Here is a 12,464-nt window from a genome sequence, read left to right on the forward strand (position 1 = left end):
GCAGCATTCATTCTGCTTTGACTTTCAACTTGGACTCATACTTAGAACTAGAAATGACGTAGCCTATCATCAACCCTATCGAGGCCCCCCAGAACCTCTGCAGCCCTGCGACGCAGAGACACACACGCTATTTGGGGTTTGTTCTTTTGGCTGATAGGAATATATGGAGACCCAAAGTGTATTAAATAAAAGAAGTCCTAGATAGTTGGACAGTTTATACTGATGCCGTCTAAAACAACTGAAGCTGTTTTAGAGACGTGTTAATCCAACTTTATTCCTGTTTTGTTGAATTATTTTGTGTTAAACTGAGAATTGTATCTAATATTTAGTCCACCCTCATTAAAATGCACGGTGTGTTGAGATGCAGCATCAACTAATCAAGTGGTTTGTCAACAAGATGACATCTTGTCCTTTTTAAACTTATTTTTGAAAAGAAGCAGGATTAAATACAATTTTATCTGACTGTAAATATTTATTGAATTATCTCACAATTAATTTGTTATATTACCTAATACGTTTTTATTTATCATTTGATTATTCATGTACTGCCTTTTTTAAATGTCATACGAAACCCTTTATTTCACTGATTGTGTCCTGCTTGTATAGGCACCTATAAAGGCTGGATTGTGGAACTATAAACTTAAATCATGAAAGTGAATTATTATAAAACATGATAACAAGTTTCTTATTTAAATATTGTCCCTGGAAAGAGACTTCAAGCAGAAACATCAGTTCCAGTATGAACCAGCAGATGGCATCAGTAATACAGCTCAGATGACAAAGGAGAAGTAAAAGAATGCCTTTACAGAATCAGCTGACCCTTTCTGTTTGGATTGTATCCGGGAAGCTTTTACCAGTCCCTGTACTCCTCCCTTTAAGTATGAGTAACATAACATTCACCCACTTTTTTATAGAGAGTTCACATAAACACTCCACATGAATCATAGTCTGTTGAAATCCCCTAAAACTTGTTTTCTGTCCCCAACAGTGTCACAACTGACATCCTGTATATTCCTTGTCCTTGTGCATGTGTAGTTTTCATAAGATAAGATAACTCTCTCCCCAAACACATCCAAGACTGCAATGATCTTTCAATGTTCAAATCAGAAATCAAAACTCACCTCTTCAAAACTGCTTTTAATGTCCGACTAATGCTGTGTGTTTTAAGTTTTAAGTTTTTAGTGTGTAGCTTTTAATGTCTGTATAGCGTCTTTGAGTACTCTGAAGAGCGCTCTATAAATAAAATGTATTAATATTAATATTATTATTATTATTATAAAATAATACTTTATTAGTCCTGCAGCGGGGACATTTACAGGATTACAGCAGCAGAGAGTATAGTGCAAACACGAAACATACAGTACCAGTCAAAAGTTTGGACACACCTTCTCATTAAATGGTTTTTCTTTATTTTTATTTTTATCTACATTGTAGATTAATATTGAAGACATCCAAACTATGAAGGAACACATATGGAATTATGTGGTAAACAAACAAAGACATAGAAAAGTATTACAAATAAGCAATAAAAACAATGAAGAATCCACAATATGTGTTCCTTCATAGTTTGGATGTCTTCAATATTAATCTACAATGTAGGAAAAAAAATAAAAATAAAGAAAAAACATTAAAAATGAGAAGGTGTGTCCAAACTTTTGACTGGTACTGTAAAAAAACAAAACAAGTAGTTAACATTTGTTAAATATTCACATAATTCCATATGTGTTCCTTCATAATTTGGTCTTCAATATTAATCTACAATGTAGGAAAAAAATAAAAAAATAAAGAAAAAACATTGAATGAGAAGGTGTGTCCAAACTTTTGACTGGTATAAAACATATTCTGGTTTGTTGAGCATTTGTTTGTTTGACTCATAAAAAAAACAAGTATTACAAATAAGCAATAAAAACAATGAAGAATCCACAATATTTGTTCCTTCATAGTTTGGTCTTCAATATTAATCTACAATGTAGGAAAAAAATAAAAAAATAAAGAAAAAACATTAAAAATGAGAAGGTGTGTCCAAACTTTTGACTGGTACTGTATGTGTGTAGTGGTAGTTAATCTCAACCAGTTAAATATTCACATAATTCCATATGTGTTCCTTCATAGTTTCGATGTCTTCAATATTAATCTACAATGTAGAAAAAAATAAAAAATAAAGAAAAAACATTAAAAATGAGAAGGTGTGTCCAAACTTTTGACTCATAGAAAAAAACAAATAAGCAATAAAAACAATGAAGAATCCACAATTATTTTTTTTTACATGCATGACCGATGTTAGACCCGCGTGCCCGCGCACACATGGTGACCCACCGTGTGCTCGTCCCCGAGAGCTCACACTCCTCCTCCTCCTCCTCCCTCCTCCTCCACACATCTACTCTCTCCTCGGCTGCACTCCTCGGAGGAACCCGGTGCCCCCCTGGCCTCTCGCTCCCTGGTTCTCCTCTCTCTCCTCTCTAAAGATGGAGGTCTGCAGATGGCCCCGCTAGCGGCTCCGCGTGTCTCTGATGACGCGTCCTCCGGGGCACGAGCAGTGATCTTTGTGTTTGCAGGAGGAGGAGGAGGAGGAGGAAGGAGGAGAAGGAGGAGGAGGAGGTCTGCTCGGGACTACTACTACTACTAGCAGCAGCTCCCAGGTTCTGGGTCGTGGCAGCCATGAGCTCGGGGGAAGGAGCGGAGGAGACGACGAAGGAGGCCGGAGAACGAGCAGGTCAGCCCGGCGTGAGCCTGCTAGCATGCTAGCCTGTTAGCATGCTAGCAGGCTAGCATCTTAGCCTCCTGCTAACACATGCTAGCTCGGTTAGCATAGCCGCAGCTCGCGTCAGTCTAGAGCAGATTATGGAGACAATGTTTCTTCACATTCACTATAAACACTGAAACAACATCACTGTGGATGTAAACAATGCACACATATACACATATACACACATATACACACACATATATACATGTGTGTGTGTGCTAGCAGCTAGCATAGCATGCTACCAGAGGGCTGCCTTTTATCAATAACACGGGTCTGCTGGGTGTGAGGATGGTTGACACTGGTTTGCATGTGATATGTGTGTTTTTGCATGTCTTTCAGTGTAAGGCTGCTGACTTTGCATGCACAGGTGCTACATTAGCACAGTAGGGGGGTAATTAAGCAGTCAGGACTGTGACTTGTAGTCCTAACAAGGGGCCTGTAGTGTTTTTTTCTTCATAGGGTGAAACAATGGCTCATAAAATGTGAATTCAAAGGGGTGATTTTTTATTTTTTTTTTAAATATATGGTTTTGGTTCACCCAGCTGACTTTGCAGAGTGGGAACCATGTGTAAGGGTGTTTTCTATTTGTTTCCATGCCCATATTTAGGATTAAAGATATTGATACCAATCTGTGAAATGATTGATTATTTACAGTACCAGGCAAAAGTTTGGACACACCTTCTCATTCAATGTTTTTTCTTTATTTTAATTGTTTTTTTCCTACATTGTAGATTAATATTGAAGACCAAACTATGAAGGAACAAATATTGTGGATTCTTCATTGTTTTTATTGCTTATTTGTAATACTTGTTTTTTTTCTATGTCTTTGTTTGTTTACCACATAATTCCATATGTGTTCCTTCATAGTTTGGATGTCTTCAATATTAATCTACAATGTAGAAAAAAATAAAGAAAAACCATTGAATGAGAAGGTGTGTTGTTGTGGATTCTTCATTGTTTTTATTGCTTATTTGTAATACTTGTTTTTTTTCTATCAGTCAAAATTTTGATATATATTTTTTAAATATATGGTTTTGGTTCACCCAGCTGACTTTGTAGAGTGGGAACCATGTGTAAGGGTGTTTTCTATTTGTTTCCATGCCCATATTTAGGATTAAAGATATTGAGACCAATCTGTGAAATGATTGATTATTTATAGTACCAGGCAAAAGTTTGGACACACCTTCTCATTTTAATGTTTTTTCTTTATTTTTATTGTTTTTCTACGTTGTAGATTAATATTGAAGACATCCAAACTATGAAGGAACACATATGGAATTATGTGGTAAACAAACAAATGCTCAACAAACCAGAATATGTTTTATATTTTAGATTCTTCAAAGTAGTTGAATGAGAAGGTGTGTCCAAACTTTTGACTGGTACTGTATGTGTTTTATGGCAAATGTTAGGCCATTGTATTGATTGGAGAAATTAAAAAATGCACCTTCAATAAGTCAAAAACAAGGAGTCCATCTTGATACTAGTGTTAAATGAAGATGGTCTTGATTTTGTATTATATATTTAGTATGTTTGGATTCTTCCATCAGTGGTTTTTGGGTTGCTTTTTTAAAATCCAAGATACAGTACCAGTCACAAGTTTGGACACACCTTCTCATTCAATGGTTTTTCTTTATTTTTATTTTTATCTACATTGTCGATTAATATTGAAGACATCCAAACTATGAAGGAACACATGTGGAATTATGTGGTAAACAAACAAAGAATATGTTTTATATTTTAGATTCTTCAAAGTAGTTGAATGAGAAGGTGTGTCCAAACTTTTGACTGATACTGTATATTGTAATTTAAGTTTCCTGGGAAACATTTGAGTGTAATGGGGATCCATTGGTGAATGTTCATGAGCGTACGGGCTGCTCTTGAATATGCCAGATAACCCTCAAGCTATGTTCAGTGACTGCAAGTAGTAAATTAGATCAAGTGCCTGATGTCATTACTGCCAGTGTCATCATCTAAACCCGACTTGCTTACTGTTTATATGTATTTTTTTTTAAAAGTTTCATGAACCATTAGCAGCTTGTGTAGTACAGTACCAGTCAAAAGTGTGGACACACCTTCTCATTCAATGTTTTTTTTTTCTTATTATTATTTCTACATTGTAGATTAATATTGAAGACATCCAAACTATGAAGGAACACATATGGAATTATGTGGTAAACAAACAAATGAATATGTTTTATATTTTAGATTCTTCAAAGTAGTTGAATGAGAAGGTGTGTCCAAACTTTTGACTGGTACCGTATGTGTGTAGTGGTAGTTAATCTCAACTAGTTAAATATTCATAAGTGATGATCAAATAGGAAACTGTGGCATACAAGAGAAAATGAAAAGCAGAGAATAGTAAAGTACTGTTTTTACTGTTCATAAGTCTGTCATGTGTAGGACCCTTTGTGGTAGAAGTGATATTTCGAAGTACAGCTGGATGGGGGGTAAACAACGAGGAGAAAGCAGAGTATTGACATCCAGCCTTTGGCTCCTGTGGTTTTGTGTTTAGCGAGATAATAAGCCACAGAGGGAAGTTCAGTATCCATATTGAGCCGGTCTGATGGCTTCCTTTTTTAGGGAGAGAGGCATCCTGTAACTCACACTTTGTATGTTTTGCTGCACAGCTGCACCCTTTCTGCCTCATTGTTAATCAAATCTGTTGCTAATTTGTTGCATAATTAAAATGTTTAGATATGCCGCCTTTTCTTATTACCACAAGGCCATCTGCTGCAGTCTTAGAGTGCAGTTTAAAAAAAGCTCTTTATTTACCAATTGTACACTTGCATCATATATTAATCGTGTTTGTTAGTTTGAGAGAAGCAGTGACACAATTCGTCACACCTACATTATTTCGGGAAATATGGAAACAAAACGGTCTATTTTTAACAAAAGCACACTCGAAGGATCGTGAATGAACGTTTCATTCTACTATCTGCCGCCGGCAAAAAAATCACATATTTTAACGATTGTCAAACGAGCATCAGGCCGACCTGTACGTGAAGCATCCTCTTAAATTGCGACATTATTGGGCAGAGATAGAGGTCCTGCCTAGATTCAAACAGTCAGTCAAGCCTTTACATAATCTCTGATGTTAACCAAGATTTTAACTTAAACATGACAGTTAACTAACCTACTGTATGTTTTTGGGTTCCACATTTTTCGGTACTTAAAGCTTAATATAGCTCACTGGCACTCAACTCCAATTACTAACCATTTAATGACAAAAGCTGCTTTCTTAGCCTACTTATCATCTTCTATAAAGATCCTTTAGGAGCATATATGTTGTTTTTGTTTCTCACAAACACCTCACTTTGTTGAACAAACCTCTGAAGCTACACATAACACAGATTATAAGGTATGTGTCGCTTACTAAGGTTAAATGTGACTTGCTTGTTTGTCCTTTTTGTAAGATATTGCTTCAGCGTTGTTCTACTCCCCCCAAGAGAGCCTGACACCATCAGTAGTGTGCTTATCTAGTATTGTGCTTTTGATTGACAAGACCACCTACTCTATGAGATAATAACTGTGGACAGATATTTACTGTATTTGATTTGGCCAACAGTGATGTGATTTATGTTTCAAAGTACAAGTCGTGCCCATCTTCTGTTTTCCAAACAATGTGTAGCTAAGTCAGTGTCTTTCGTAACACTTTTATTTTTGAACATTATGTCTGGTTTGTATTTTACCCAATCTAAGTAGGCTGGCACTGAATAAATGTTTATGGTTGTTACATACGTCTTCAGAATCAGTCATCTCAGTAGTGAAACCAGTAGTGAAACCACTATAGTCCTGAGTATAGATGGTCTACCAATGGCTTTGCACAACAAGCTGGTTGGAGGGCTTGAGTGTTACGTTGGAGCTCCCCACCTCTTTGTTTTTGCTCAGGAACTTCCTCCTTATAGATCTGGGAATCTTGTTTTGACATGCACAGGTTTGAGTGTCTCGCCACAGGCAATGCCTTCCCCCCCCCTCCCTCCTTCCCCAGCTCCATTCTCATCTCTTTTTTACATCCTTAGGCATTTGGTCTCTTTGTCTCTCCCATGTCCTCCCTCTTTGCTTTCTTCCCTTCTCTCTGTCTGACTGCCTGCCGTCTGAGTGTTCATTCGCCAATGTCTGTTTCATGTTTTCCTCCCTCTTTCATTCTTGTTGCATCGTGTTGGGCCTCGCTGTCCTAATGCAAAATGACATCTAATAAAAAAAAATGAGCTCCCCCCCCGTTTCTCTCTCCCCTGTCTTCCAGACTGGAATTAATACCGAGGCCTCAGAGCTCTGAGACGGGGAGTTTTGTTGTGGCATGTTGTCAATCATCAAGTTGTTCCACACCAAACATATCTTTGGCTACACTGGTGACTAAGTGGCTGATTTAGAGTTGATTTCATACAGTTATTACTTGTTGGTACTGTAGAGTATTATTCACGGTGGGAGAAAAAAAACAACCACTGCCAGGCCTTCATGAATGAATGTTTCAGAGGCTGCAATAGCCGTTCACAAGGTCGGTCTGTCTGTACGTTTGAATGAGCATTGGTGTGTACGTGTGTTTGTGCAAGAAGGAGAAGTGAAACAGACAAGCAGAAGGGGGAGAGAAATCTGATCCAGAGCTTACATTTATGACTCAGGCCCATTCACCCAGGATGAGGCCAACACACACATGCACTCTGAGACTAATGGATATTGATCCAGGAGATGGAGACTGATTGAGCTCCCCTCATTTAAGGTTTCCTCCAGGCTTAAAGCTGCCAAGTCAAACACAGAGCAGAGGCTGGAGCCTAATGCTGTACCAAGCAGATTTCCTTCATCATCCCATGTTCATGGGATTTAAATAAATACAGAATAGGTGCGTCACAAATCAATGCATACGAGCTATTGGTGGGTTTGGTGTGTTGTCACTTTGTTTCGCTCCTTTCTTGCTAATAAATTTAATTTTTACTTTTTTACTTGACCGGTTGGTTAGAACCTGTTATCATAGAGAAACAACCAGTTCCATATCCAGACTTATAGCCCTTAGAATAAGCCACACATCCAAAACACTTGATCCTACATTACCCACAGTGCAACTTGATAGACATCTGATAAGACATCTATTATGATATTTAAGGCAGACTTGGCTAAATATGGATGGGAAATGTTATACCACTGTATCTATATGTGTTGTGATATACATTTTCTCAAAATTCCAAGGAATGAACAAAGGTTTTTTTGGCCAACCTGACAAATTAAAGAACTTTATTGCACTTGTGCAAAAATCTAATATAGCCGTAAAGCAGTTCTGCTAGTGATCCAGAACGCCAAATCGGTATTGGTGCAGATACTGATCTTAGTCAGATTGGGTAATGGCTTTGTCGCAAGAAAACCACATTAAATACAGTTTCCACCTTGAGTTAAATCATAATTTTTAGGCAAAAACAAGCAAAAGTCAGCTGCAAAAAGGGTTTCAGAGCAAAGAAACCAGTGCACCTGAAAGCCACATTTTAAGACTCTCAGGCTGAGTAATCAGAGGTAACTCTTTTTGACACTCAGGCATCATGTGGTTCACTGTACGAGTGGCTTCGTGATAGGCAGCCGCTGCTACACAAGCCTTTTCTCAGATCTTTGCCGTTCCCACTGTCTCCTCCATCTCGTCTCCTCACTGTCTTTTGTATTGTTAAGGTCACAGCGTTCTACATTCACACCCACAGCGAACACACATGTTCAGCTGCCGAATATCGGGTACCTCACACAGCTCTAAGTAACTGTACTTTTGTGCAAAAGAGAGGAGTGAACGTAACAAATGGAAGCCAGCTGGAGGGAGAGATGATGGTTGTGAGATTTCAGCCTTTTATTTTGCCAGGCAGCTTCAATTAAGAGCAAATGGATGGCTGGGTAAAAAGCTTTTTAAAAAGGGCCGCAGCTTAAGCTAAAACATGAGGATAAAAAACACTCCACTCGAACTGTTCCCTTTTATTGTGGCATTCACAATGTGATGTTTTAGTTAGAAATGCATTCATCCCTCAAAACAAAGCACAAACACATGGTAACAAGATGAGCGGTGCAGGCTCACCCATAAGTGGCTCAAACCAGCATGTCCTTAATAACTACTTTATGTCATACTCATATTTTTGCAGAAAAAATGGCCGAAATAAGCGGAAAACATCAGCTGGCTGGTGAAGAGTAAATAATTCAAATTGCTCTCATTTTCCCCAGAGGAGTTGTGTCAACGCATAATCTTTCTTATCCGTAGTAACAGGTGCAGGTACATTAAAATTTAAAGGCAGATTACAGCTAGCCAAGTAATCCAACCCCCCCTCCCCCCAAATCTGCTGTGAGGTCAGTGTGAGTGGGAGGATTTTTATTTTATTTTATTTTTTTCCTTGTTTGAATTATTATCTGTTGAAGGCCATGGCAGTCTGATCAAAGTTTTTTTTTGTTAATCATTAGCATTGAAACGCATAGTTGCCAGTCTCTTGGTTTAATGAAAAGAATGACATGGCAGATCAGGATTAGTGCACGAATACCCGTGTGACGTGCTTGATTCAAAATGACAGAAACTGCACACTCATAAAGCTCAACATCCTTTTTGGAACCTGTCCTCATTTTAGACCAGACCATCGCAGCCACAGCACAGAAATACTAAGAGCTGCTAATCTCAGAACGAGGAGAGTTAATTAAAGCAACTGCTGGAGCAGCACCTATTGTAGTAACTGCCTGTTTTACACACCTAACAGATAAATAGCATTAATTTGGATTTGTGTTTCTGACTCCTATCTGAAGTCACATTCACTCTCCTTCTGGCTGTCTCTATTGACCCCTGCGCTAGCGCTTTAGCCGCTAAATACTCCACTGTGTTCACCAGCTAGTTGCTAACTTTGTCTGTTTGGCTTCTATTGACCCCTGAGCTAGCGCTTTAGCTGCTAAACACTCCACTGTGTTCACCAGCTAGTTGCTAACTTTGTCTATTCGTGTTGAGCAGGTACTGTACAGCGTGTCTATAGAGGGTTTTTCACTGAAAACAGCTGCCTTCTGCATTAAAAAACAATGCTATGAGAGTTGAGAGAGAGCACGAAAACACAGTGCTTAACATTGAGCTTGAAGATGCTTAAATGCTCCGTAGAGCCGAGGAGAACTGCGGTCAAGTGATACTTTTTTCCCTGGATTTTACAATACTTGTGATCCTGCTCACATACAGGCAGTCACAATCCATTTTGAAATAAAAATATTGATTATAGCACTTATTAAATGTTAAGCCGTGTGGTTCTCAGAAAGGTCATCTTTGTTCAGTTGACTCTCCTTGTATAATATTTTGTTTGACAATTTCTGTGGTGAACCTGATGCCAAGATGGAACAATACATAATTTTCGCTCAAAGCCTTTGTTGCTGATCTGTGTATCAATTCGCGGGCTTGTAAGGACTGGTCATCTGGGTCAGGTTTACTTTGGCATCACAGCATTGTATTCCTGTGTGCGAAGTCTGGGCTTGCCTGCTTAGTTTTATTTTTTATGTGCTGTTGAATTAATGTCGTGAGGTGAGCCAAGAGGTAGACATTTCTCATAGTGGCAGTTAGGCAGTAACCGTGTCCTGAACCACACTGGGTTTATGGTTGGAACCAATCAGATCGAGATTAAATGAGGAAATCTTATGAGGTCTTAAAATGTGATAAACCCACATACAAACAAAGACCAGGAAGCAATCCGTTGCAAAAAAAGGGAAGACCGACCTACAGTTATCGATGCACGGGGAGAAGTAACTGATACAAATGTAAGCTTTGGGGTACTGCCATGGTAACAGACAAAGAGCAAAATAATGTTTTGACCTCACAGTTTGGGGGTCCACGGAAGATATGTTCTATAAAACACTTGCCCGCAGATGACCGTGTAGACTAAACACTGCAATTATTCAATCAGAACACGGTGAGCGAAGCCATCAAAAGCCATGTAGTGAAATGAACGGCAGCGCTGGAGTCGTTTGTAGCCGAAAGCATGTATGATGTCAGCGTGAACTCTAAGGCGAACTAGTAATACAACCCTGAACCAGAACAAAAAGGTCCAGATTGCATTTCAGAGGGAATGACATTCACTTCCCCGATAGTCAGATGCTTGTAAACAAGTTTTCTCTCTCTTACTCTCACTCTGAGTTGAAAAGGGTGATGATTGTCTAGTTATGTGGCAATGACATCATAACAATAATGGATTTAGTCAAATTGCAATAGATGTTAAGGTTATCAAAGAGTCTACAGTGTTTTGATACCAGAAAGTCAGTCTGCTATTAATAATCTAGTGATCAGATTGCAGATCCTCAAAACTTTTCCCACAACAAATCTGCTAATTTAATCTGGAATATTAATGTTGTGTTTGAGAGGAGTGTGGTAGCGGTACACCTCCCTGGTCCTGTTTGTGCGTGAGTGATGGTGTGATGTTGTCAGAATTAACAACACCAGGGCAGGTTACAAAGTGAGAGTTCATTGGATTACACATGCTGACCTCATTTAATCTGGGGTTTATGCCCTGCGATTACTGTTTGTTTTTCAAATGTAGGCGTTGAGGTAGAGGGCGGGAGGTGGGAATGTGGTGCATCGGTGCAAATGGTTACACACACACACACACACACACACACACACACACACACACACACACACACACACACACACACACACACACACACACACACACACACACACACACACACACACACACACCATTTACCAATTGGTTCATACCTTGTTTTATGGAATATAAAGGTGTTTTTCTACAAAACCCTTCTCAAATGATAAAGGAATTCTTAGACATTTAGGCAAATAATATTATTATTTGCACAAAAGTTAGATTCTTTAATCTAGTTTAAACTAGATTTCAGACCACTCAAAGTGCTTTCAACATCACCCGTTCATACACTGATTGCAGAGGCTGCCATATAAAGTGAAGACTGCTCATCAAGATCCAATAAAAATGCTCATTCACTCACTCACTCACTCACTCACTCACTCACTCACTCACTCACTCACTCACTCACACACACACATTTGCAAACCAATGGCACAGACTCTTGGAGCTATTTGGGGTTATGTATTTTGCCCAAACACACTTTAACATGCTGACCTGAGAAGCCGGGGATTGAACCGCCGATCTTCCGTGGTCGACGTGCTCTATCGCCTCAGCCTTCCGAATAGTTACTACTCTGGTAGGATGAAGCCCGTCTAGCGTAAAGACCGGAAAAGTGGGAAACGGCTAACCTAGCTCTTCTTGACCCCAATAAAGTACCAAATTCGTACATAAACCGAATGCAAAAGTTTTATTTTCAGGACATTTGAACTATTTGTTGTTGGGGGGGGCAGTGAGCTGTTGCTGGTTTCCACATAAAGCCCCTTTTAAAACTAAACTGTGTAAAGAATGCATTCTCTGTTTTCGGTGCATGTTATATCCTGATCTCATGTACTCCAAACAAGCCTGGGTTAGCCATCTATGATATATAGGCCTCACTAATGCCCTTCTGTTTCTTATTGCCTCTCTCTGGCAAACTCTCAAACCAGAGTTGGGGATAGTTGGAACAGTGGAAAGACAAACAAAGGCTGTTTTGATGAGTTTAATGTTTTTTTTCTGTCGAGTTTGAATGACGTTTGTTTCCAGTGAGGGAAAATTACTGTTAGGTGACTGGAGTCTGGTGGCTTGAGGAGAGCGTACTAATTGTGTGTTTTTGTACATAAATAAATTATATTTGTCCAAATCCCTGATTTTTATTTTTACAC

At 38.8% G+C, this 12,464-nt stretch overlaps 1 protein-coding gene across 2 annotated transcripts in view; it reads left to right on the top strand.

Annotated features, from left to right (window-relative positions):
- The first annotated feature begins 2,406 nt into the window (after positions 1-2,406).
- trioa (trio Rho guanine nucleotide exchange factor a) overlaps positions 2,407-12,464 on the top strand; it is a 76,030-nt gene continuing 65,972 nt past the window's right edge. For both annotated transcript variants that reach the window (XM_054606525.1, XM_054606526.1), the window contains exon 1: positions 2,407-2,713. In XM_054606525.1, the coding sequence (XP_054462500.1) occupies positions 2,659-2,713 (55 nt within the window). In that variant the 5' untranslated portion in view covers positions 2,407-2,658. The remainder of the gene's footprint in view (positions 2,714-12,464) is intronic.

Source organism: Anoplopoma fimbria, chromosome 10 (assembly GCF_027596085.1).
Source record: "Anoplopoma fimbria isolate UVic2021 breed Golden Eagle Sablefish chromosome 10, Afim_UVic_2022, whole genome shotgun sequence".
Lineage (NCBI taxonomy): Eukaryota > Metazoa > Chordata > Actinopteri > Perciformes > Anoplopomatidae > Anoplopoma > Anoplopoma fimbria.